The 26,601-nt window shown below is 44.1% G+C and overlaps 1 protein-coding gene across 2 annotated transcripts in view; it reads left to right on the forward strand.

Moving 5' to 3' along the window:
- The window catches only part of ITGB3BP (integrin subunit beta 3 binding protein), a 288,073-nt gene that overhangs the window by 92,159 nt on the left and 169,313 nt on the right, over window positions 1-26,601 (forward strand). For both annotated transcript variants that reach the window (XM_069232522.1, XM_069232523.1), the window contains exon 2: window positions 6,937-6,979. In XM_069232522.1, the coding sequence (XP_069088623.1) occupies window positions 6,937-6,979 (43 nt within the window). The remainder of the gene's footprint in view (window positions 1-6,936; window positions 6,980-26,601) is intronic.

Below are 26,601 nucleotides of genomic sequence, written 5' to 3' on the forward strand. Positions count from 1 at the left end.
ACTGTAGAATAATATTGGTCTAGGTTGAAAGGTCTGGTGCAGAAGGTGCACCAAAAGCAACCACGTCTGCACCTGGACCGTGCCCAGTGCCAGGAACCCTGCCCTTCCAACCACCCACAGGTACTCTTTCCCTGAACTCTGGGCCCTGGACCCCCAAACAATTGCTGCCTCGGTTATCCTCATTCACCTGCCACCGCTGTATCTTCACCTGCAACTCAGGACCTCCCACCTTCACAGAGCACTATGCCACTCCACTAACCGCTCCCCATAACCTCTCCGATGCCTCCGGCTCAATGCACGATCTCTCTGCAAATGTGCCACTGAAGTCTGGGACATCATCACCACCCTCGCCTCTGATGCAATTGGCATCACAGAATCCTGGCTCAACCCCTCTTCTGCCCCTGACATTGCCACCGCAAAACACCCAGTGGCTTCAAGATGGCACACCGAAACCGCCCCAGCAAACACAGCGGAGGCATCGTCATCATCCACAAAGAAACAATCCGATGTACCACCACCGAGAACAACACCAACGTCTCAATTTCCAAATCTAAACCAATGACAGAACAACCACGAGAGGCACCCTCGCCTACAGACCGCCAGGATCACGTAACAGTTTCTGCAACACCATCACTGACTTCATGCCCCACTAGCCATCAAGCCCAAGCATTGCTCCCTCTTAAAAGACCTTAACTTGCGCCTGAATGAACCCATGGACAAAACCTCCACCAACCTTCTGGAACACATGAGCAACATTGGTCTAACCCAGCTGGTCACCAACCACACACAGAGCAGGACACGCACTGGACCTGATTTTTCACGGCCACCGGCAGTCAATTACATCCATGCCACAGAACTCACCTGGATAGACCACTCCATTATCCACTTCACCATCACAGGATCATCAGGCCCACTCCAACGCCACCTTTCACAGCTCGAACAAAGTAACGCAGACCCAATAAATGGACGCCCTCATCAACTCCCAGCCCTGCCCCTCAACCAACCTGTAACCAGCAGAACTTCGCCACCTGGATCACCAACACTGCTGACCAAGTTGCCCCATTAAACAAGCCAGGACCCGCAGAGCAACCAAACAAGCCATCTGGTACACAATAGAACTCAGGACAATGAAACACAAGTGCAAACTACTGGAGAGCTGATGGAGCACCAGCATAATTACCACAGACCGATCCATTTTCAAGTGCGCCCTAAACAAATATTACCAGCGACTCAGACGCAAAAAAAGACACCCTTACAAAGCGCATTGAAGCAAGCGGCAAACACACCAAGGAACTCTTCAGCAATATTAAATTGGATGCAGGATATGCCTTGCAAGCCAAATGGTGTATTTCTAAATGGATAATGGTGTATGACAGAACCACCATATATATATATATATATACACACACACACACACACATACACATTACCTACAGGCCGTTATAGTTAAGTAGTTAAGACCGTGTTTCCATAGAAAAAGCATTTTTTGACTTACCTATATCTTTGCCACCGTTTGACAACTCTTCACAAAGGTTTCCAAAAAAAGGTGTGCATGGGAAGGTTCGGGGTGATCCGTCAAGAGGGGGTGGAGAAAAGGGGTTTTGAACATGGCTACAGCCCAAACGGCTGGAGGGAATTATATCAAATTTGGCAGAAAGGTAGCTTTTGGTCCAGAAAAAAAGCCTTTTTAATATTTCGTGTAAATCTGTTCATTTTGAGATGGGATTCGAGAATACTCACAATCTTGTTCAGAGATATGATTGGCTGCCAACACTTCAACCTGGAAGTTTTGGCAGTTATTTTGAGACTGCTTCAGCCGAGTCTCAAAAAAAGGGGGAAAAAAAGAAAAGGGGCAGGGTACTGTCACCCTAACCCCACAGCCTTGGTGCAGGGGCCCCACAAGAACTCCCCTATCCCTCTTACTTTTTATTTTGCCCCTGGGTGGGCCAGGTCCCGTGGGCATAGCAAACAAATAGGAGGGGGTCACAGTGCCCCTCTTCCTAGTGCTTATGAAATTCCCGAGGACCACCACCTACCCGGGACACTGCTTATTATGTAGGCAGGTGGGCCTGAAAGTGCCCCAGGGACTGCCACCCTTCGTCGGAGCAATTGAACTGAAATAAATGTGGCCAAACCCTACCCTCCCTAATCCTCCCCCCCTATATGCACACAGCCCTCCCCGCACCCACTTCCAAACACAGCTTCAGAAACCGCCTCCCAGGGGCTATGTTATTTCAGTATGCTGAACGATGACAAGATGAAAACATTGTTCCAGAAAGCAGGGAACTGCAATTTAAAGCTGTTCCTTGCTTGCAGGAGCAATGCCAGCTCCCGCAGGACGTGGGGAGCCAGCTAAGGCAGCTGGGGCCTTCAGGGCTGTGGTCCTGCCCTGGCACCAAGCATCTTGCTGGCCTGCTGCTTTGAAGTTATTCTATGGTGAGTGCATTGCAATGTCAATAGCCTTTCCATAGAACGACTTGAAAGCGGCACACAAGCAAAATATTTAGTTTTAATATTATAGCTTTGATGCACAGCAGACCAGGCTCATATCTGGCATAATGGTAAAGCTCTAGGACTTTCCCTCAGTAGGTTGAAGGTTCAAATCCTGATATCTCACAACAGTGTGTATGTTTATTTACTAGTGTGTGAATGTTAAACATTCCTAGTGATGGAACATTTTACGTCTTTTTGCCATCAAAATCTTTTGGTTGATTGTCCTACCTCTGTATTGGAAACCACATAGCAAAGAGACACCCGTGGCCTAGAAGTGAAGGTCTCAGGCCCTCACCCTGAAGGTTGAGGGTTCCATTCTAGGTGTGTCAGAAGTCACATTCCTGCTTTAGTTTTCATATTCAAATATTTAAAGTATATACCAAGAGGTGACTTCACTCTTTTTACTTGACAAATACATTTTTTTTTTCAATTTGTCATAAAATATCTCATTCTAAGTATATAATTCATGCAAGTCTTGAAAAACTCTCTGGGTGGTTATAAGGGGTTGGCCGCCAACCCCTGTGTCGCACGGCCAAGGGATGTGCGTGGCGTGGAGTTGGGTGGATGGCAGAAGTTGAATTAGTGTATAGTAATTAAAATTACATTTTGTTAAAAAAAAAAACATAGAAATTCACTGGAAAAAAAACAGTGGTTACATGGACATTATAGTTAGGCTTACATTTTAAACATACAAAAACCTTAGAAATTCAGCTGTTATATTTCTAGTTATCTAAAGTAACTAGAACTCGTGCCCTAAGGTTAACTATAACTCGCTCCTTCATCATGCACTGCTAATTACCCCACAAATTACAGCACTCATGACAACCTTGATAACATCATTGATAAACTCCCTGTAACATCTGCAATAAAATAATTTAATGATGAGAAAATTGTGCATGGGGGGGAGCGCGTGGTATAGTTACCTTAGGGCATGTTAGTTATTTGAAATAACTATAACAGATGAATTTCTATGGGTTTGTATGTTTAAAATGTGAACCTAACTATAACGTCCCTGTAACCTTTGTTTTTTTGTTAATAAATCATACATATATATATATATATATATATATATATATATATATATATATATATATATATATATATATATATATATATATATATATATATATCCTAGTGGCGATCCACTAGTTAGTTATAGTTAGGACCTAGTTTCTACAGAAAAAATGTTTTTTTTTTTTTTACTTGCCTGTATCTTTGGCGTTGGTTTATGAATCTTCACAAATTTTTTACAAAAACTTCGATGCTCACGTTAGTGTCTGTCAGGAAAGTTTCTGGGCAGAGAAAAAGGGGGGTGCGGGGGTCCTAAAAACCTTTTTCCCCCATGCATTTTTCCATAGGGATTTTCAACAAGGAAGTGTTGGCAGCCATCTTGGGATTCGGCTTCTGCCGAGCCCCAGTCTAAAATGTAAAAAAATAAGAAAAGGGGGCAGGGGACAGCGTTATAGTTAAGCTTACATTTTAAACGTACCAAACCATAGAAATTCACCTGTTATAGTTAGATTTATCTCAAGTAACTACAGCTTGTGCCCTAAGGTAACTATAACTTGCTCCCTCGCCATGCACTGCTAATTACCCCACAAATAACGGCACTCATCACCCTTGATAACATAATTGATGATATAAATGTAATATTTGCAGTAAAACTTTTGATGAAAGATTGTGCATGGCGGGGGCGGAAAACAGACAGTAAAACTTATGGCATGAACTACAGCACACATAAGGTGAGTAAATATATTGATAAAGTAATGAGGGAAAACAGTGAAAGTAGAGTGATGAGAGTGGACATCAGAAGGTGGAAAGCAAAAGGTACCACTACTAAACCAGTGCAGAAGAAAAACAGGGAAAGATTAATACAGTACTGGTACAGCGCTGTAGTTGTCAAATCAAGAAATCAGGGATGATGTTTTTATTTCATGATCAATAAAGAGACTCAAAGTAGTGTTCAGCTAACTTATTGAGGTAGGTCATGGTTTGGTAGTCAAAATTAAATTCTAATGTACATCCCTTTCTAGAGGGTGTGGCAGAAAATGTGTACCACCTGCCCCCTTTTCCACCCCCATTGTTTTAGCTATGAAAGCACAGAGAGCATGCACTGAAGGGTGTATAAACCCCTCAAATTTACACACAGTATTGTAACTTGTCACACTGCTCCTCATTGGCCTGATCTGATGGGGCAGTGAACCAATACATAGTTGTTTGATCTCATGGCCCAGGTTCGAATCCTAGCAGGTCCACTCAGCCTTTCATTTGCAGAGGTTGATGGAATGAGTATTGTTAGTCGGGTAACAATAAGCATGCCAGCAGACCCAAGGGTGAATCTGTGCTTTAAGCATACTCATAATGTTGTGGGTAAATCCGTCACAGACAATGCTTGTGTGATCTCAGCAGTTAACCTGCAATCATCCCACCATCCTGTCCAACTTGACATGGGGTCCAGCATTTGTCACACTCAGCAGGGTGATGCTAAGTCGTGCATATTCTGTAAATCTGACATCCACAATAGCTATTTCCGGAGAAATTGTGTGCTACAACTTCATAGAGTTTCTGATGATGTGTACTCCTAAAATTAAACTCAATCTTGGACTGCACTGAGATATAAATTAAAGCTCAGTGTTGCATTTTAGACATCTTGCACAACTGTGGTCTGAATTAAAAGAATGAGAAATGTTTTCCCAAATTAATGGACGATCTTATTAATCATTTTTTTGTATACAGAACAGCTAGTGTCCTCCTTGGCTATGCAACTTTGCATCCCGTTCTGCAAATTTCAGGAAGCTTCTTTTGGAATGCTTAGCTGCGGTCCTGTTTTATATTATAGCACTGAGTAAGGTTAGTTTGTTTCTGGTACTTCTCCTGAGGTAGAAGACAATGACTGCTATTGCATCAGAAGTACTACTCTTCATAATGAGAGTAAAGCATTTTCCAGTATCCTTCGGGAACTAGGTTCTGTTTGGGCTGGTCACAAGCTCTTAGTGTTTATTCTTTCTCCTAGGAGAAGTCCTGCGATTTCAGCACTGCTGGATTATTATATCAAGACAGGAAGAGCATGACTAGAGGAGGTCTGGAAAGGCAGTCTGTAGAGAACTCAGAGAAGCATTTGGGCAGGGATGGTTCAGATGGATAGATGGGAGCACGTCTGCAGCGTGTTTGCACTTTCACTTAAGGCTCACTGTCCGTAAGTATGGGTAGCATGTAGCATTTGATAGTGGTTACGGTCTGATACAAAGGATTGTTTGAAGAAGTGTTTGCTGAGTTTCAGAAATGTGGGAGATGTGCTTAAATCCTATGCTCAAGATCTTTCATTAGTGAGGTAGTGTCTAATGAGGGGAATAACATACATTATCTCATCTTGGCCCTCGTTACATTGAGTCACAGAGCTCCTAATGTGTTAATACCACACCTGGAAATCCTGATACTGTGCGTTGTAGTAATTTCTGGTTGCAGTATTACCACACCATTACAAGTTTGCCCTTTAAGAATGGGAAAATATCTCCAGGAATACGATTTTGTACTCCTGTTCCTGCATGTTTTTTCTTAAGGGCCCAAGTGTTACAGGCATTTGATAAGTCAGGCTCACAAAGAACACTTCAATGTTTCTTTTAGTAGGTAGAAGATTATTTTTCCACGTGTCATTTCAAATTGTTTTATGAACATATTTATAGCAAACTCATTTCTTTTATGACAAATTATTTTATGTGAGGATTTCCTCCGACTCTCCACCTATTAATAATGGGTACAACATACATCTTGGACGATGAGTGCATTTTTGACAGAGTATGATATCAAACATTGCACCTTTGTGTCCACAAGCTAAATCTGTTGCTGAGAAATTCAAGGATGTAAACACAGTAGTTGAATGAGAAATATTGTGGTTCCTGAAACTATGTGGTGTTGTGGATCTACGGTGGCATGTGCTCCAGTACAGTCAGTTCTATACATTAATTAAAAGCTTTGTTGAACTTCTCGACAAGACATTTAGCTTGTGGACACAAAGGTGCAATGCTTGATATCATACTCTGTCAAAAATGTACTTATTGTCCCAGATGTATGTTGCACCCATTATCAATAGGTGGGGAATCGGAGGAAATCCTCATACAAAACTATTTTTCATAAAAGAAAATAGTTTGCTAGCAGTCTGTTTCAGAACAAATTTGAAATGTGGCCATGTGGAAAAATAATCCACCTACTAAAAGAAACATTAAAGTGTTCTTTGTGAGCCTGACTTATCCAATGTCTATGCAACATGGCCAAAAACCATTGGTAAAGCCAATAGGGCACAAAAGATGAGACCAGTTGGCTATGCCAATGCTCGGTATTGTTGGGGTGGCACATTTTACGCTGTCATCCCAACGTTTAAAATGAAACTGTAGTTTATGTTGTGAAATAAAGACATGGTCTAATCATTTCAAATTATTCCTGCAGGGTCAAAAGGTCACTGAAGTTGGAGGATTCTGCAAAATCAAGAGTAAGTGTTTTACATTGCTATGCGCGCATTAAAAGTCAGCCCTGCAAGCAGGCAGATGATGCAAATGAGAGCTTTTAGCGATTAAGAAAGTCCTTGCAAAGAAAAGCTATCGTTGTGCAGTAAAGACCAGTGAGGAGGTTATTAGTGCCGGGGTGCAGAGTTAAGGAAAGTTATCATCATCCTACCGTAGCTGCTCTGCCACAACAGAGAGAAGTCATTTTTCGACCTCGAATGGTCTTGTGAATAGAATGGGTTACACCGTAGCAGAAGACAATTTTCTTAAAATGAGCCCAGCATTGCAGGAGTAATGGTCCTGTCTCCAGCATCACAAGAAAAAATAGGATATTACAGTAATTCCACAATCTGCACATTATGAAATGCAAAACTGAACAGAAAACCTTTGGAGGGATACTCGCATCAAGGAGCAATAATTGTTTTACTGCAGCTAATCGGAGATGATTAAACAATAAAATAGCGACAACGTCATAAATTTCACCGCACTTATCACAATAAAAAATAAAATGCTAGGGATGCTGTTATTTTTGTAGATGCCATCACATTATGATGCTTAAGCCAAATGCATCATGACATGATCCCAAGCGCATCATGACATAGAAGGTGATTGTTATCTTGTACTAATGGCGGGTGTCGCGTCAGGACCTGGTACTGTGGAGTTTATGATCAGAATTGGTTGTCAAAAAAAGGGAGTCCTAAAGTAGGCAGATGAACGAGTGGCTTTTAAATTCCCGGACCGCTTTGCTGTGCCGCTATCGGTGTAGATGTGTTTTTTATGTTCTTTAATGGGTTCATAAGTCTCGCTGCTGTTCTCTAAACGTGCTTCATGTAATGTTGAAAATTTGTTGGCTACTCTCTCGTGTAAACAAAGTGGCAATTTACCGCAGTGGCAGTAAAAAAGAAAATACATTGGTTCACAATTTTATTACGGTTCCCATCCTTTGAAATGTGTTTGCGTCTGCTCCTGGATCGAGCGTCTGGCGGGGTATTGTCCTTGCGGATAAGCGATAAAGGCACACATTTAGTCCCCTATCTTTATCCATGCCTCAGAAAACGTGTTAGAGTTCACTGGACGAAGACAGGAGTCAATGGCCTGGCTCCGGATGAGGGAGCAGTTTGACACCCGAGCATATGTACAGATGCTGGCCTGGTAAGTGATGCGATTTAGTCATAACCACCTCGACTACTGAGGTGGTGGTCAGTCCAGCTCCCCAAGGATAGAGTTCCACATTACTAGTAGTATTGTTTTTTCTGGCCTCCAAGGAAAAGAAAAAAAGCTATTTTTAAGCAAACTGCGCAATGAGGATAATCTAAAAAGGTTTTGAAAACGTTTAGGTCCTGGGGGATGGAGAGGTTTTCAGGGTGTCATGTACAAATACTTAGCTTAAACTATTTTTCCCTAAGTGTTCTACATTTCCATCCATATTGTGCATAAATTATGCATTTCATAAAATGGGTGCAAACAATGTATGCATGTTTTTTTTTTTTTTTTTTTTGTAGTTATGACCCTAAGTTTAATTGCAGATTCTCTTAGCGAGTTGTGAAGGAGAGTCCTGCTTCTATTAAACAACGAAGGGGAGCATTAGGCAATCTCTCTTCTTACTGTTAATCAATACTAGAACTCTCAGTATCCCGTAGTCCTCACAGGACATGACATAACACAAATACCCAGAATAAAAGGGTTCAATTAAAGCATGTCGCCCTCTCTTCCTGATGTGTCCCGAGGTAGACTTTTAAAATCCATGGGTGTAATGGAGGAGCTAAAACAGTAAAAGTAAACCCAGCAGGAGCCGCATAGCATCTTCTTTGATGTTCCTGATGTCATATATAGTCCACAGATCTACAGCCACTGTAGACTGAGGATTTGCTGGAGGCCACATCCACTCGCCAGATGAATGCCGGATTTGGTGCTTCCGAAGCTACAGCAAAATACAAAGACGCATCATGTACAAAGTCAATTATTATCAGACATTGCCACATAATCAACTGGTGTACAATAGAAGGCTTTAAAAGTAGAAACCATAGACCAATCTGCAACCTTCAAGATGTCCTCCAATGTAGCCCCTCCCCAGAATGCCTTAGATGCCATGCACTCCTGTGTACCGAAAGTGGACGTGTATACCCCTGCTCTCAACATTACCAGCTTAAGCCATCTACTTAAAGTCCTGGGAGTAACACAATGAAAAGGCTTTCACAAAAGTATGAGTAGCTGAGGTGCAGGAGTTCGCACCCCCGTCAGTCACCCAATATTTTGCTGAAGGCACTGTGCCACACAGAATGTGGAGTGAATAGTAAAATATGAAAATTCCAGAAAGGACACATTTTTTTGTCCTTCTGGAAATGCGAAAATTAACTCCTGTAGGTGTGAATTGCCTATATGTGCTGTTCAGATTGTGATGTCCCCTTTCCAGATACCAGCCACACTAGAAGCCCCATCCTGACTTGTAACCCTTGACAGTGCTGTTAGCCTGTGAGGCTTCAATGTAGCCTGGAGTCCCATCCAAAAATCCTGGCACATCTGCAAGCATCTTGAAAGATTCCATGCTTCTAAGGCCAGTTTGTTGTGAGGAACTAATACAGGACACTGGGCATAGGGGCTCTTCAACACCTGAGGGAAGGGAGGCAACTGCACAGTGCAATCTTATCATGAATTGCAGCACGGCGGGAAACCAGGGTTGACACAACCCTCTACTGTTTGTCTACAAATCTAAGCCAATGTCCAGGCTACAATGAGAAATGGAAGGAATATATAATGAACCCCTTCTGACCAGTCTTGGAAGAACACATCTGTGGCCAGCAGGATCCAGTCTGCAGATGAAGAGCCTGTCCAGCTTAGCAGTATTTTTGGTGGCAAATACATCCATGCAGAATGGACCCCAAAGACCTTCCGGCACCATGAACAGATTGGAATCCAACTCCTATTTTCTGCTGTCTGGCATATTGCGCGAATACCAATCATCACCCCCTCCCACCCCCCCCCCCCCACATGTATTCTGCCACCAGTAGTATTTTCTGCCAGACACAGAACTCCCACAGCACCTTTGCCAATTCCACCACTGGTTTTGACTGAGTTCCCTCCTCCCGCTTGTTGACGTATCTGACAGCTGAAAGATTTCCCATGTGAAGAAGGACCGTACATTGTAGCATCCCTTTTACAACACTTTAAATTACACAGTAGCTTGCAAGAAGCTTTTAATCAGTTATGAGTCATAGTGATTCCCTTCTGGACCATCTCCCCCCAGTGCAATAGGTGCCACACCTTGCAACCATTCCCCATGGACTTGCGTTGGATTCCAAAACAAGATCTGGCGAAGAAGGAAATATCACTCTTTTGTTCCTGGTGTCCATATGGGTGATATGCCAAGGAATGTCTGCCCTTGTCTCTTCATCTAATGGGACCAACTGAGAATATCGTTGGCCTCTGTGAAGAAGCCTTATTTTTAATCTCTGAAGAGCCTGATAATAAAGGGGCCCTGGAAATATTGCTTAAATAGACGATGCCAACAACCCCAGTGCAGTGCCAGATGTCTTAATGAAATATGGGTCTGACCCAGCGGCGATCTCCCCTCTTTCATGATCCCCCCTCAATTTCTCGCTTGGCAACATCAACAAGCCCTTTCCGTGCCTTCTAGGAATCCCAACAAGTCCAGCCGTTGAGAGGGAATATGATCTAACCTTTTTCTACATCCACAATGAACCTTAGACTTTGGATAAGATCCACCACCATCTGCACCTTCTGTACCAATAGAGTCATCACCTGACTGAAGAAATCATATTGTCACGGGACACAATCTTTGTCGGGCCTTGACACCTGAGAAATGCAGGCACTGGTTTTAGCAGCTTTGGAAAACACCAAGAAGCTGAGCAGGGACATAATGGGAGAGACCAGAGCGTCTAGAGACTTCCTTGCCAAAATAATTACAAATATTTCTTGTGCCCCTAAAATATAGGGGCTGTCAATCAATCAATCAAATAATTTGTATAGTGCGCTACTCACCCATGCGGGTCTCAAGGCGCTAGTGGGGGTGGGACGATCACTGTTCGAATAGCCATGTCTTGAGGTTTTTTCTGAAGAGCAGGGGGTCTTGGGTCTTGCGGAGGTTGGTGGGGAGGAAGTTCCAGGCCTTTGGGGCGAGATAAGAGAAGGATCTGCCCCCTGTGGTGGTGTGTTGGATGCGGGGGACTGTGGCGAGTGCGAGGTTGGCTGATCGGAGGTGGCGGTAGTGGAAGTTTATTCTATCGTTGAGTTAGGATGGGCCGGTGTTGTGGAGGGATTTGTGTGCGTGGACGAGGATTTTGAAGGTGATCCTTTTGTCTATGGGGAGCCAGTGAAGGGATTTGAGGTGTGGTGAGATGTGTTCATGGCGGGGGAGGTCCAGGATGAGGCGTGCGGCTGTGTTCTGGATTCTCTAGAGTTTGTGCTTGAGTTTGAGTGTGGTGCCGGCATATAGGGCGTTGCCGTAGTCTAGCCTGCTGTGATTAGTGCGTGAGTCACGGTCTTTCTGGTCTCTGTGGGAATCCATTTGAAGGTTTTTTTCAGCATGCGCAGTGTGTTGAAACAGGAGGAGGTGACGGCGTTGATTTGCTGGGTCATAGAGAGGGAGGGGGTCGAGGATGATGCCAAGGTTGCGTGCGTGGGTTGCTGGGGTAGGTGCGGGGCCTAGGGTGGTGGGCCACCAGGAGGTGTCCCATATGGATTTGTGGGGGCGAAAATGATGATCTCGGTTTTGTTGGAGTTGAGCTTGAGGTGGTTAGCTGTCATCCAGGCGGAGGTGTCATGGAGTGCAGCGTGGAGGTTGTGTTTGGTGGTAGTAGGGTTGCGGGTGAGGGAGAAGATGAGTTGGGTGTCGTCTGCGTAGGAGAGAATGGTGATGCTGTGTGGTTGGAGGATGTTGGCTAGTGGGCTCATGTAGATGTTGAAGAGTGTGGGGCTGAGGGAGGATCCTTGGGGGACTCCGCAAATGATTTTGGTGGCAGTGGATTGGAAGGGTGGGAGGCAGACTTTTTGGGTTCTGTTGGTGAGGAAGGAGGAGATCCAGTCTAGGGCTTTGTGTCGAATCCCATAGTTGTGGAGGCGTGCACGGAGTATTTGGTGGCAGACAGTGTCAAAGGCTGCGGAGAGGTCCAGGAGAATGAGTGCGACGGTCTCGCCCCTGTCGACTTTGGTTCTGATGTCATCAGTGCATGCGATGAGGGCAGTTTCCGTGCTATGGTTCTTGCGGAACCCAGATTGGGAGGGGTAGAGTGTGTGGTTTTCCTCGAGGAAGTGGGATAGACGGGCGTTCCCTAGTTTCTCAGCGACCTTGGTGGGGAAGGGGAGGAGGGAGATGGGGCGGTAGTTGGAGAGGTCGTCTGGGTCAGCTTTTTTTTTTTTTTTTTTAGCAGTGCAGTGACTTCCACATGCTTCCAGGGGTCCGGGAAGGTGGTGGTGTTGAATGAGCTGTTGATTATGTCTCGAAGTTTGGGGACAATGGTTGGGCTGGCTTTGTTGTAGATCCGATGGGGGCAGGGGTCGGAGGGTGATCCAGAGTGGATGGAATTCATTGTTTTTTTCAGTTTCTTCATCGGTGGTTGGGGCCCAGGTGGTAAGTAGGCTGGAGGAAGTATGAGGGGGTATGATGGGGGTCTGTGTTGGACAGGTGGGGGCTGTGTGTGATATGAAGCTGTTGTGTATGTCCAGGATTTTGCGGTGGAATTGGTTTGAGAGGGCGTTGCAGAGTATCTGTGTGTGTGGGGGGGGGGGTCTTGGTTGCTGGCTTTGGGGAGCTCTTTGATGACGGTAAAGAGTTCTTTGCTGTTTTGGGAGTTGTTGTCTATGCGTTCCTTGTAGTGTGCTCTTTTGGTGGTGCGTATGAGTTGGTGGTGGTTGCGAGTGGAGGTTTTGAGGGTAGAGAAGTTTGTAGTGGAGGGTTCTTGTCGCCAGGCTTTCTCTGCTTTGCAACACTTGTGCTTGGAGTCTTGGAGTTCGGCAGTGAACCATGGGGGGTTCTTGATGTTGCGGGTGGTAATGTTTTTTCTGAGGGGGCGAGTGAGTCTGCACAGGTGGTGATCCATTTTGTGAGGTTATGTGCCGCCGTGTTGGGGTCATTGGTGTTAGGGGGGGGGGTTCTGTGCCAGTTGGGAGTTCAGGAGTTCTGTGGGGATATTGTCCCACATGCGGTAGGGTGGGATGGGTTGGTGGTGGCGTGTGGGGGGTTTGGCGAAGGAGAAGTAGACGCAGTGGTGGTCGGTCCAGTGCAGTTTGGTGGTGTGGGTGTAGGTTATGTGTTGGCTTGAAGTGAAGATTGCATCAAGTGTGTGTCCTGCTGAGTGGGTGGGTGCTGTGATCAGTTGCTTGAGTCCGAGGTTGGTGAGGTTGTCTAGAAGGGAGGAGGAGTTGTGGTCGTGGAGGTTCTCTGGGTGAAAGTTGAAATCGCCGAGGAGGATCTAATCTGTGGAGGTGAGGGTGTGCGGACTGATGGTGTCACAGAAGGGGGGGCATGGTCCTGGGGGTCTGTATACAAGTGTGCCTCTGAGGGTGGTGGTGGTGTTTGTGGATTAGGAAGTGCATGTGTTCTGCGTTGTTGAGGGTGTTGGTGGTGACCTTAATGGTGTCTTTGTGCAGGATGGCGATGCCACCTCCTGGCTTGTTAAGGTGGTCCTTGCGTTGGAGTTTGTATCCCATGGGGGTGGCTATGACTGTTGGGCTCTGAAGAGTGGTTCGTCCAGGTTTCCGTGAGGAAGACGACATCAGGTGAGTGTGATGTGATGAGGTCCCAGAGTTCTATGGCATGTTTATGGAGGGAGCGGGTGTTTAGGAGCAAGCAGTTGAGATGGTTGTTGGGGGTGTTGTTGTTGTGTTGAGTGATAGTTTTGGTGTGGGTGCTCGTGGTGTCGCTGTGGGTCGTGGTGGTGTTGGCGTGGGGTGAATTCAGGTTGTGGGGTTGTTTGTGGTGGGGCCGGTTGGTGTGTGCGGTGGCTGTGCGGCAGTTAGTTGCGTTGTGGTTGTTGTGTTGAGTGATAGGGTTGGTGTGGGTGCTCGTGGTGTCGCTGTGGGTCATGGTGGTGTTGGCGTGGGGTGAATTCAGGTTGTGGGGTTGTTTGTGGTGGGGCCGGTTGGTGTGTGAGGTGGCTGTGCGGCAGTTAGTTGCGTTGTGGTTGTTGTGTTTGGTGTTGGGGGGGGCTTGGTTTGGTGTGGGGCGTGTGGGTGTTGGGGGTGTGAGAGGTGGAGCAGGAGAACAGGCAGGTGAAGGGGCCCCTGTGTGTGTGGGGCTGGTTTGGGTGCAGGCGGGCGTGGTCCTGGTTTGAGGGAGTGGAGACTATGTGAGGAGTAGTGGTGTCTGGGGAGGTCTTGGCTGGGAGGGCCAGGGGGACTGGCGCTGTGCGCGATTCAGGCGCGGACAGACGCAGACGGGCTTGCCTCTGGCGCGCCTACTGTGTGGCTGCGCAGCGACCGCCATTAAGAGGGGGAGGTGGGAGGGAGGAGCAGGTGGGAGGGAAAAGCGAATGGGGGCACGAAGGGGGCGGGAACGCAGCGGCGGGGAAAAACTACACAGACTGGGCAGAAAGACTACAGAAAAGTGGGCACAATCAGGAAACAAGGCACAATGTGAAAAACAACACAAACGGCAAAGACTATGGCAAAGTGGGCACAATCAGGAAACAAGGAACAATGTAAAACAACACAAACGGTAAAGACAGGAGTAAGGCGCAGTGGAAAAACCATACAAAACAGCAGAGACAGGGCACAACAAGTGAGAGGGAAGAAACAGACACGCTAGTACTAAAAGTCTAGTAATGCTTATCAGAAGCCCACTAGACGCCAAAGATGAGGCGCAGGCGAGTGCTTGCAGTTGGAGGAGGGCCTCGAACACGCGATCTGCCAAATAAGTTGTTTAGGTCTCGACTAATAAATTCAGTCGCTCAACATGTCTCTCAGACAAATCATTGTCTCCATCTTGAAATGGCCATAAACCACAAAATGATTTAATTGTGCCAATTTGCTCACAGGCCTGAACTTTTTGTTTTTCTTTTGTACAAGACAAATATTGCAGACAAATCTGTCTTGTATGGCAGACGCAAGGTGTGCCACTCTCTGGAGTAGAAGAATGTGGTTGTGCCCACCTCTTTATACGTAACACTGACTGCACCTGTATATCTTATGCCATTGAGGTGTATGGGCACTGTAGCTTGGCATCTGCTTACACATACGTATATATGATACATATTTTAGCAAATTTACCTTTTCTGTATGGTCACCCAAGATTGTTTTTTTTTTTTGTGGAACTTAGTTTTGCATATATTAGAACTACTGCACTATCATACCTACATTTAGTGCAACAGTGTAGGTGCTCTGGCCACTAAATAGAATTGGTTTCAGCCAACTGATTTATTTAACTTTTCCTCAAAACCAATAGTAGGTAGCACAGACAATAAACAAAGGAATGAGAGTTAAATGCCCTATGTGGGATACAGTGCGCATTTACCCCACACACAAATTTGGAAAAGATATATAGCTGCTAGCAGTACCACTGTGCTCTGGATGAACTGCAGTTTAAAAGCACTTCAGTAACACATGCAAGGATAAGTAAGTTTACCATGCAGGGAAATCTATTTCTATGTATTAAACAACCCCTAAGGTCTGCCTTGTATGCTCACAAGGTAGGGTGTCTAAAATATACATAAAAGTGGCACACTATATATTTAAAGAGTGAGCCCTCACAGTGATTGAAGGCTCAGCACTATTCTACTGTGTAGGTCCAGCAACAATGCCAACAAAGTCCTTCAATTGTTTTTTTTTTTTTTTTTTTAATTTATAAAATCGTGTTTTTTTTCTACCAAAACATTTTTAGTAGCTTTTTGTAGTTTCATTTAAAGCATATACATCATACTGACATTAGTGATATCATTACTGGAGTGGAAGATTATTGTAACACACAACCACTGTTGTTTTTTTTTTATTTTATTTTTTATTGTTTAGTAATTGGCGAATATACAAATAAAAATAAAAAAACTGTAGTTTGTGCACTTTACATTGAATGACAAGTCTTCTTAAGTATGGCAAGTAATCCACATCCTTTTTGTTTGAACCCTTCAAGGTGGTGACCAGAATCACAGCCCTGTTTGTGGTACTTCTAGCATGCTATTTCATTCTGTTTCCTTATCGCTAGTGGGGCATCTAGTGGACCTCATGGTTTCTCATGTGGCAGGTGTTTGAGTCAACTTGCGGAGTGTCGCAAAATGCAGTAGTGTAACATAAGCACCTGTACTGCAGGGGGGAGTGATCTCCAGGGGGCTCCCTCAGCAAAAGTGGCAGGTGCTGGGCTGGAGAGGGGATCCTCCATGTACTTTTGCAGCACCCCCTCACCAAGTTTTGTTACGCCATTGTCAAAATGCCTCTCCCAGATCTGTTCTGACTTACCCAGTCCTCTGTAATTATCTTTGTGGAGTGTCAATAGTTCTATTTCAGCCCAGTGTATCACAGAGTCTGCCCAGTTCCGCATTTTAGGACCTTACAAAAACTTATTTAATGATGAAATTTATATTTTGATAATGTGAGTTAGAGAACAAGTGTAAACATGTACTTGGGTTCCTGTGCCAGTACTGACTTAAAATCAGTTCTGCTACTCTTCACACCCCCAGGTAACACACATCCTGACCCTGACTCTGAAGAAAATGGTCTGCCTCTGAGCCTATGGTAAAATTATTTCCTGACCACTTAGCGGGATTGGCTATCTTGGAGTTGACAGAACCAGTTGGCAGAACAAAGGACAGCCTTAACAGTACCTCTTTTGACTTGATGATGTCACGAAGAGCTTCTTCTTATCATTCTCAGAATAGTCCTAGAGAGCCAGTCACACTAGGGGAGTCTGGAGCCTGTCATGTAGGAGGAGAGCTCATCTAAAGATGGGAGTGGCAAAAGAGTTGAAGACTGACATGCCTGGTAGAAGGGTGCTTCTGGAATATTGAAACATAGGCTTCTGGTTAATTTTGCAGCAAAGAAAAAAGGAAGTCTTGAAAAAGGAGGTTGAGAACTGTGAAAAAATAGAATTGGGAGAGAGAATTTCTCTACTCACTGTATAGTGCAGAGGATATATCTGGCACCTCAGCCGCCACCTCCTCAACATCCCTAGATCTGGGAAGAATCCACCTGAAGTTGAGGACTCAAGAACTCCTGATGGCACCCAGGGACTGTAACCGGTCTCTGAGGGTCAAGTGGTTGGCCTCTAGTTTGGCTACTTCAGGGATTCAAAAAGCAGCAGCACACCTGACTATAAGAGAGACCAGAAGACACCATAGGAATGGACCCTTCATGAGAACTAGTTGGAGTGGGACCCCGTGTCTAGAGGCCTGCCATCTGGAGCTAGGGGCTACCGGACTGACCAGAAGGAGTGTTTCCCACCAGTTGGAGAAAAGTGTGACTTTGTATTTTTTTTTCCGATTCCCAAGGACCCAGTAATGCCTTACCTTGGTGGGCAATAAAACCAGGTTTGTCTCACTTATCTTAATGCTGTGCTGAAAAGTAGGTCAGTGGGACCACTTAGTAATGGTATCCACTGCATTGGAGCCTACAGCTTCCAGCTTTCTTCCACTTTAGGATTTTGGCTCCTAAAAAAAAAAAGTGCCTAAGTAAGTGTTGTGAGGTTATTTTAGCGTTTTTACATGGGCACAATATTTAGTTGTGGTCCTGAGGCCTGTGCCCTTTTACCCAGTTACATTTCACTTTTATTCCTTTTGTTGTTTTTGCCATGCTTCATTTTAGTGGAAATATTTTTTATTCCTTTTATCAGTGGTCTTTCCTTACAGAACCTGTTATTCATTTACTTCCACAACATGTCACATCCTGTGCTGAACCGAAGTCTGCGAACAATGATTACCGGGTATTGCCGATCCAAAAGGAACACTGTCTACCTTACACAGAAATACATATTTTCGCGTCAGGCAAGTTCTTAGAATAACGGATATGTTGTCATAAAACGTCACACTGCCCACAACATCTTTGAGGGGATATTCTAGCCACTTTTCTTGTGTTACACTCTTGTGATTACCGCTGTCCTGACATTGTATTTCATTATCCTTAAATCGCCAGTCATAACCTCCTACGTAGAATGCAGTTGCTTCAAAAAACCTATTGAACCAAAACCCTGCATCTATTCTGCATTTGCTTGTTTGAGACTCATATATCTGAGAGAAAGGGATCAGATCTGCTCCACCACGACTCTCCTGAGGGGTCTGAGTGTCGTACAATAGGTTGCCACAAATCACTTGTACCCTCTGCTACTTGTGAAGTGCTGCTAGCTCTCCAGAAGGGGTTAGGCTGAGAGCTGTCACACGGTGTGGGATTAGACTCAGTCCCTCACGCTCGGAGGTGCTGCCACCCAAAAATCCAACAGACTTGTTACCAAAGCGAGAGTCTATGACATCAGAAGGGAAAACATTTTTACCGGGACAAGATGGCATTATCATCCGACAGGCACCTTTGGTGGTTGTGAAATCCAGCTTTGTCCTGCTTTGAGGTATTTGCACCAAAGCTAGCGGCTTCAGCATAAGTTCAATGACATATCTGACTTTATACGATCCTTGCCAGCCATTGAATTGGACCTTGACCGGCTGGAAGATTTTCACATCCATTATCGAGACAAAATTTATAGATAAAAGCTTTGGTCAGGATGACCTGCTTGGTGCATCCAAGCTGTGCTCCGCTGTGGTTGGCTTAAGGTCCCAGTGAATCCAGAACTATTTTTCTTTTTTGATGACTACTAGACACGTTTTGTCTAAAACTTACAATTTTGGGATCTTTGGTCCCCCTTATCCTATTTTGATTATCTTTGTGTCTTTTTACTCATTAGATGTTTCTCTGCTTTTCTTTCTAATTCTAAGTTGGTTTGGGAACTTTATTGTGTTGAATTCTTTTCTTTGGAATTGTTGGTACTGCTTGAACATCATGTGCACTTCTTAGGAGATTGCCCACTGCTTGTATCATTGCTCCCTGGAGTTAAGCAGGGAATCTTTAACAAGTATTTTGACCAAACCAGCTGGAGTTTATTAGGTTGTTAGGGTCCTTGTCTCTAAAATGAATAGTCCAATTTTATCCACAGATGGCCATGATATTTATGGATATGTGTATCACAAACATTTCACTGTAATCAGACGTAGGAGTGCTTGTTTATCACTATCCAGACTTTTTTGTACAATAACCCACAGTGCAACTTCTTCCTCTTCTCTCTCAATAGTAAGGATGGTGCATTTATTTATTATATAAGCTATTGTATTGGAAATGTGGACTAGGCACTTACCGATTGTTTTTATAATTACAGTCCATACACTACCCAATTCTAAAGCTTCATGGTATACAACAAAGGACGTAAGGTGTATCTCTCTCTAAAAGATACATAATTTAGGTTTGTTCCCATTTCTGCTGGGAGGAAATTCCAAGGGGCTACAGCCATAATAAAAGATGGCGGAATCATTGAGGTTCCCCAATTACTAATTTCACAAGACAAGTTGCAGTGGGCAGGATCAGAATTATGTTAACACATGTACTGCTTCTAGCACCAGCAGTGTATGCTTGATAACTTTCATGCCATGAATTATTACAGCATGCATATCGTCTCACTGGCATAATGTCTTGCTTTTAGTACATAACATATAGATGAAGTTTGCAAAAGTGGAACAGATAGAAAGATCAGATGATAATATCTAAATTATCATGCCAGTTGTGCATACTTTTTGTTTCAACAGAGCTTAAACTGTACTTGCAACATACTTTCTTACAAACGGCCTGTAATCTCTATTCGAGCATGAACATGAGTTTGACACTAAATCAGAATTACAACTGATGCAGTAATACTGCACTTAACCCCCCACACATATTTTGAACTCTGAATTAAGAGGTAATGCTCCACTAGAAAATACTGCACCCAGCAATATCAGTATTCAGTCCTCTAAAAATCATAAAAATGTTACTGGACCTGCAGGTCGAGTAACTTGAATAATCTACTCAACTGAACTGTAATGTACTTGACCCGTAAACGGGTCTCAAATTGTATGATCCTAGGCAAATAGTTTAGAGTCGCCTTTTTCTTCATTCTCACATATGATTGCACCTTCAAATGTGTGAGCTCAGCATTTTTGCAATGCAAGAAAACCTCTTTTGTTTTATTCAGTAGACTAAAGTTTGCTGCATGTATCACAAGAATCTAGCCCACACATAGGGGACACATGACCCATGACTTGCTTTTAGTTTACTAATAGGGCAGGGGTGTTTCTCAGTTTGTTTAATCACTCACTTAAAAAAAAATATTACTAAACCATGATATGGTAGCATACTGTCATATCCACACAGTACATTTCCAAGAAATGTCCAAAAGCCTTTCCACTAACTTGCATCATTACTGATAAAACTATACAGTGTATTAATTTGTGAAAATTGGGTTTCAGAAAGCATATCCTTTACACATCAACACAGAGTATTCTGATTTGTTTTCTTCCTATTAAAATATTTTTTGCTTCACACAAATACAAACAATGGCCTTTCACAACAACTGATCTATATTTTGAAATGTTTGTACAGTTGACTTAATCACTTAAATTGTGTTTGTTAGGAAACACCTGACACCCTGTAGACTTTTATTTCACACTCTAAACAGCAGGTCAGACATTTCATCTTACAAAATCCTGAAACTCTGCTGTCAGAATGAAAATTAATTGTAAGACACACTTACTTTTTCCTCTGTCTGTGATCACAGAGCAAATGTGACATACAAGAACAACATATAAAGGCATCTTTTATTGCCCCTCCACTTTCTGACTGAACAGAACACCTGTTCTTTGTGAACTTGGCAGAAGGGGTAAGTCCTAAAAATAGCTCGACCTGTTCAAATATGACTCCCCATAGTGAGTGGTAGAGTAGATTTTTCCAGCCCTGGTATTTTTCATCTGCCGGTTTAACTCTCAAAATAAAACAATACTTTGAAATTTAAGAGAATAAGGGCCTCCAGTCTCTTACCCCACATTTGCCACTTGTGCTCCTCTTGGGCTCTCTCATCTTTCAGACATTTACATTTACATCTAGCAGCAGCCATGCCAGATCACTGTCAACCTTTCTGCAACCATCTAAGCATAGGATAACATATGAGCTACGTAGCCTGCACAACTCTTTGGAAATTGGTCCTGTATCCAGAAAATAGGATATCATTCAGAAAATTGAAAATAGTCAATAGGAAAAACTCTTGGTGAAACAAGTTATAGGACGGCACACAAAGGTTTGAGTGTAATGTAAAGTAAGAGTTAAATATGGGCTTCTAGATGGTAAGAAAAGGTTCAAATCTTAAATGCATACAATGTAATCAAAGATTGAATCATAGAAATAACATGTTACTAAAGATAACTGCAGACTACCAAGCAAAAGTTCAAATAACAGTTTATGAACAACCAATAATACAGTGTGTTTTGTGTCTTCCTAAAAGAACTATTTTTCTGGGTGCCTCCAAGGTGTATTCGAAGTCTATTGTAGTGAAAACATCATAGTTTCTGGGCTGCTTACCTGTGACCTGCTTCCTGGATCCTGGAGGGACTCGCTGTCCCAGGATCCTTACTGCATCCGGGGCGGGACCTTGAACGCGGGTGCTCAAAAGCATGCCGCGTAGCCCCGTTCTTCGTCTGGGCTGCTGACCTGTGACCTGCTTCCTGGATCCTGGTGGGACTCGCTGTCCCAAGATTCTTGCTGCATCAGGGGCGGGCCCTTGAACGCAGGTGCTCAAAAGTGTGCAGCGTAGCCCCGCTGCGCAGGACGCGCGCGGGCAAGCCCGGGCCAAGGGCGGGCCCATCTGAGACCGTCTTGGGGCCGGGCCGGGCCACCCCTCTGACCTCTAAGGTAGGATTTCTGAAGTTCTGCTATTTTTGCTGTGCGGTTCTACATCATAACCGATGGGGACGCGGAGGCTAAAGGAAGTCCTGTTGCAGGCCCTGCCCAAACAAAAATACCAAAGCTTCTTCAAACTCCGTATCCTCTCTCTAATTGTGTAGTTAACGAAATTGACACCTTGATTGAAGAGGTAGAATCCATCTTAAATAAAAAGGAGAAAATCCAGCGGAAGGGATCAAAAAATGGCACCATTACGTCGTTCTTGACTACCAGATCTCTTTGCAAGAGCAATATGCAAGTTAATAGAGTCCCTGTGCTGATATCCCAGGATGGCAGCACAAATGCAAGCCCACAAGCATCTAATGCAGTCCATCAAAATCAAGAAGCTCCCTTAGAAAGCGCAATTATTCCTGAAATTCCCTATACCAATCGCTTTTCTCCTTTGGAACTCCAGGATCATATGCATGATCAAGGGGGGCCCTCTGCATTCCTGCAGAACGCTAACCAATTTCGCCCTGGAGCCTTTAGTACTTTGCCCCCGGAGGATCTGGTTCCCCTAGTGATTGACTTGAAAAATGAAGTGGGCGAACTGAAATCACTAATGGCAGACGTACTTAATACTCTCAGATCTATTGGTCTGAGGAGGGGCTCTTCTCATATTGTTGAGAGCGAGGTGGCCTCTTCGAATGTCCAGCTCCCTTCATCTCACAGAACTGTGTTAAACACTAGTGGCTCTTGCCATCCTAAAAGGCATGCTTATGCCTCTGGGGTTTCTCTAGTTGAGCAAAAACAACAAGTGATGGACGGAATGCTGAACATTGTCAAACACTCACCCCCAGTCACAGATCTGGGTTTAATCCATCCATTATTTTGCTCACCATGCCACCCCAGTTTGAACCCAGCCATATGCAAATCAGTCTTGACCCTGTTCCTCATGGGAACAGTCCAGACAGAACTGCCAAGCCAGGTCCTCACTGGACCGGAAACAAGCATCCTGGGACCGGTTTCGGGGTTTCACCCCTCATCAGCCAGGCTAGCTGTACCAATGTACCATGTGCTAGGGGGTCTGTCAAAGTTCTATTGGGGCAACATCCTCGTGTGGAATTAGAGTGGGATTCGACTGCTGCTTATGGTCACTGTACACGTCCCAATAATGGTTATTCGATCTTCATGTGTAAAGTTCCTCCATTACCCCCTAATTCTCGGGAAGAAAAACCCTCACTTATAAATAAGGCCTCACATTGGTTACACCACACTAGGCACTGTGGTTCCATTATTCATTCGGAAATATTATCGGCTGACCAATTGAGCAGCAACCAAGGCTGCTGGGATGTTATAAGACTAAAACTTGCTAGCCCTCATTTGGTAAAGGGCCTGTTATCCATGGAAGCACGGAACACCACGTGGAAGGGAACAAACATTTTTCTCAGTGGTAGCTGGCCCCTGAATAGTTCTTTGGGGACGATTTTATCTCCGTCCTTGAAACCTGCGCCTCCCAATGAGGGCCTTGGGCCTGCAGCCTTCTTGGATGAAATGCCTTGTGTGGCCCCAACAAAGGAATATGACCCTTCGTCCGAGAGATCCATTCTATGTGAGACAGACCATTTGGCCGTTGTATCAGATATTGATTGACTGCCTTACCCCAAAATAAATAAGGGTGCTGATATTTCTTCTATTGTTACACCCTTTACTAATGTCATCCAAGATCTGGAATCTGTGGCTCTAAGGAGTAAGGCATCACTTACCAATGACATTATGGTGACTGCAAATCTGGTGGAAAATTCTGCTAAGTCCAGTATCTCAGTTAATTCCCATGAAGGTCTTTGTCTTACTAAACTTTCAGTGATTAAGTTTTTGTCTTTGAATGTGGCTGGAATTCGCAATAAATCAGCTGATGATGCTGATTGGGGAGAGCACATAGACAAATGTAATCTTTGTTTATTCCAGGAAACTTGGGCCACCTCTAATGTGTGCATTTTGTTCCTTTTTAAGGAAGCTAAACAGTCTTCTGCTGGTAGGGCATCAGGGGGCCTTATCACCTGGATAAGAATATCTGAGGTGGGTAGAGTAAAGGAAATACATGTGGATTCGCCTGATATTTTGGCTACATCCATACAGTCCAACTATGGTCCACAAGTGTTGTGTATAAATATCTATAACAGACCAGATTCCCCTAATCAGTTGTCTCCGACTATCCAGATGCTGAATTCTATTGTGTTGGACTTCCACACAACGCATTATATTATTATAGCTGGGGATTTTTATGCATCTATTGATCCCAAATTCAGTCTTCTCTGAGGTCACGCAGTTAGAAGATTCCATATGGAATATCCACCCTTATTCAACTCAGATGAAGCACCCTAAAACTAGTAATAGGGCTCTCCAGATCATTGACCTTATGATATCCTATGGACTTCGCCTAGGCGATGGGCGTTTTCCTTCCGATAACCCTGCAAAACCTACTTTTTTCAGAGGATCATATAGTAGTATCCTAGACCTCGTACTCATTGACATGAGGATTTGGTATCTTATAAAAGATGTAAGGGTGGGAAATCAATATACTAGTGATCACGCCCCTCTTCTAGTAATGTCCGACAGACAGCTTTTCTCGGGTACAGAGGTCTGCCTTGATCATGGAGCCCCCGAAGTTCTGGAGGTGTCTACTAATAAGCGGGTGGTGAGATGGGAGTCTTTTACAAATTCTCCCAAATTATGGGGTAAAATGTGTGCTCTAGTATCCACCCATTTGCTATTTGATGACTCTTCCCCATTTACTCCAAAAGAGGTTATGAACCTACATTCAGACTTTTTTTACTCCCTCAAAGAGTTATTCCTCAAAACCATTAGGGAGAACAAGCACCCGGGAGCTCATCCTGGTTACAGGTGGTTTGACAAGGCATATAGGAAGGCTAAGAGTTCCTTGATAAAATCGATAAGATCTAAGGACAGAGGCAATATAGTCATGGCTAGGCGCGATTATGCTTCTGTACTTAAGTCCAGTAAAAACCACTGGGATGAGACTTCATGGAAAGAACTTGTTCTGGCTGCCAGAGACTCAGATTTGAAACGTTTCTGGTCCCTGGTGTCCAGAAATGGCCGTAATGAAGATTTTAGGCTGGTGTGTCATATTCGCCCGGAAATCTGGTCGAGTTACTTTGCTGAGTTGTATAGATCTGAGCCAGACTGTACTACTGCTAATTATGGCGAATCATTACATCTCTCCTCTCCCTTGGCTAGTTTGACACCTTTTACTTTGAAGGAAACCGAGATTGCTATTAAGGGCCAAAAATCGGGAAAGGCGCCAGGGCTGGACGGTATACCCTCGGACATGTTTAAACCGGACCCGAACCTTTGGGGTCCTTATGTCAATAGGGTTTCAAATGCTGTCTTGTTAAGTGGAATTTATCCTCGGTCCTGGAAGGGAGCAATCATCGTTCCTATTGACAAAAAAGGGGAGAGGGGTATCCCGGCAAATTATAGACCTATTAGTCTACTGGACAACTTACAAAAGATCGTTTGTTACCAAGTTCTAAGTAGGTTAAAAGAGTGGATTGAAGAAAACCAAGCTCTTAGCCATTTACAGGCGGGTTTTAGGATTAAAATAAGTACAGTTGATCAGGTATTTCATTTCCTTACCATTAAATGGAAAACGGTGGATGCAGACGCAGGGAAGCTTTTTGTTGCGTTCGTAGACCTGAAGTCCGCCTTCGATCTTGTCCCACGCCATAAGTTATGGGAGGTTAGGAGTAAAGTGGGGGTGCCGGGCCCCATGTTAAATATAATTAAAAATCTGTATTCTGAGAACTATTCCAGAATTCAGTGGGGGACAAAGGGAAAGTTAACTGAGATTCCTATACATCGAGGGGTGAGGCAGGGGTGCGTGCTGGCCCCTACTCTCTTCCTCTTGTTTATTAACGCATGTTTCCCCTACCTCCTGGACTGTGTTAATGATGCTCCCAGAATAGGCGGGCTAAAGACTCCATGTTTGCTATTTGCAGATGACACTCTGTTATTATCCCAAACGGCCGTTGGTCTCGCTAACTTGCTTACAAAGTTTTGGGGTTTTTGTAAAGATCATGGCCTAGAAATTAATTCAACTAAAACCAAGTATATGGTATTTGGGGATACGAGACATAAAATAAAGAAATGCATATATCTGGAGGGCGTTGTATTAGAAAGAGTTACAGATTGTGACTATTTAGGGATCAAGTTGGAGGACTCGCATAAATGGCAGGCACATTTATTAAAATCATCTTTGAGCCTAAAACCGAAGTCGGGGGGTATTCTGAGATATGCAGCTAGGTCTCCCAGATTTGCCATTATCCCTGCCATGGAAATATACAAAGCTCAAGCAAGGGGGGGGGAGCCCTATATGGAGCAGAGCTATGGGGCCATTGCAATTTGGAAGACCTAGAAAGAGTTGAAAATTCTTTTATAAAAATGTTACTGAAGGTACCCACTAGCACTCCTACTTTGCCAGTCTAGATGGATTTAAATCTTCACTCCATTGCGCATATTGCTGTTTTAAGGCCAAATTATGGGGTAAAATGTGTGCTCTAGTATCCACCCATTTGCTATTTGATGACTCTTCCCCATTTACTCCAAAAGAGGTTAGAAAAACGTCACTGGAGAACTGAACAAAGATCCTTGTATTTTATGAAGGATCTGGATTCTCACCACAACCAACTGAGCATTGTACTGGTGGCTGCAGACTACAAGTGATGCATATATTTTATAGCATCCAGCACCACATGCTACTCTA

The sequence above is a fragment of the Pleurodeles waltl genome, chromosome 4_2 (genome assembly GCF_031143425.1).
Source record: "Pleurodeles waltl isolate 20211129_DDA chromosome 4_2, aPleWal1.hap1.20221129, whole genome shotgun sequence".
Taxonomy (NCBI): Eukaryota; Metazoa; Chordata; class Amphibia; order Caudata; family Salamandridae; genus Pleurodeles; species Pleurodeles waltl.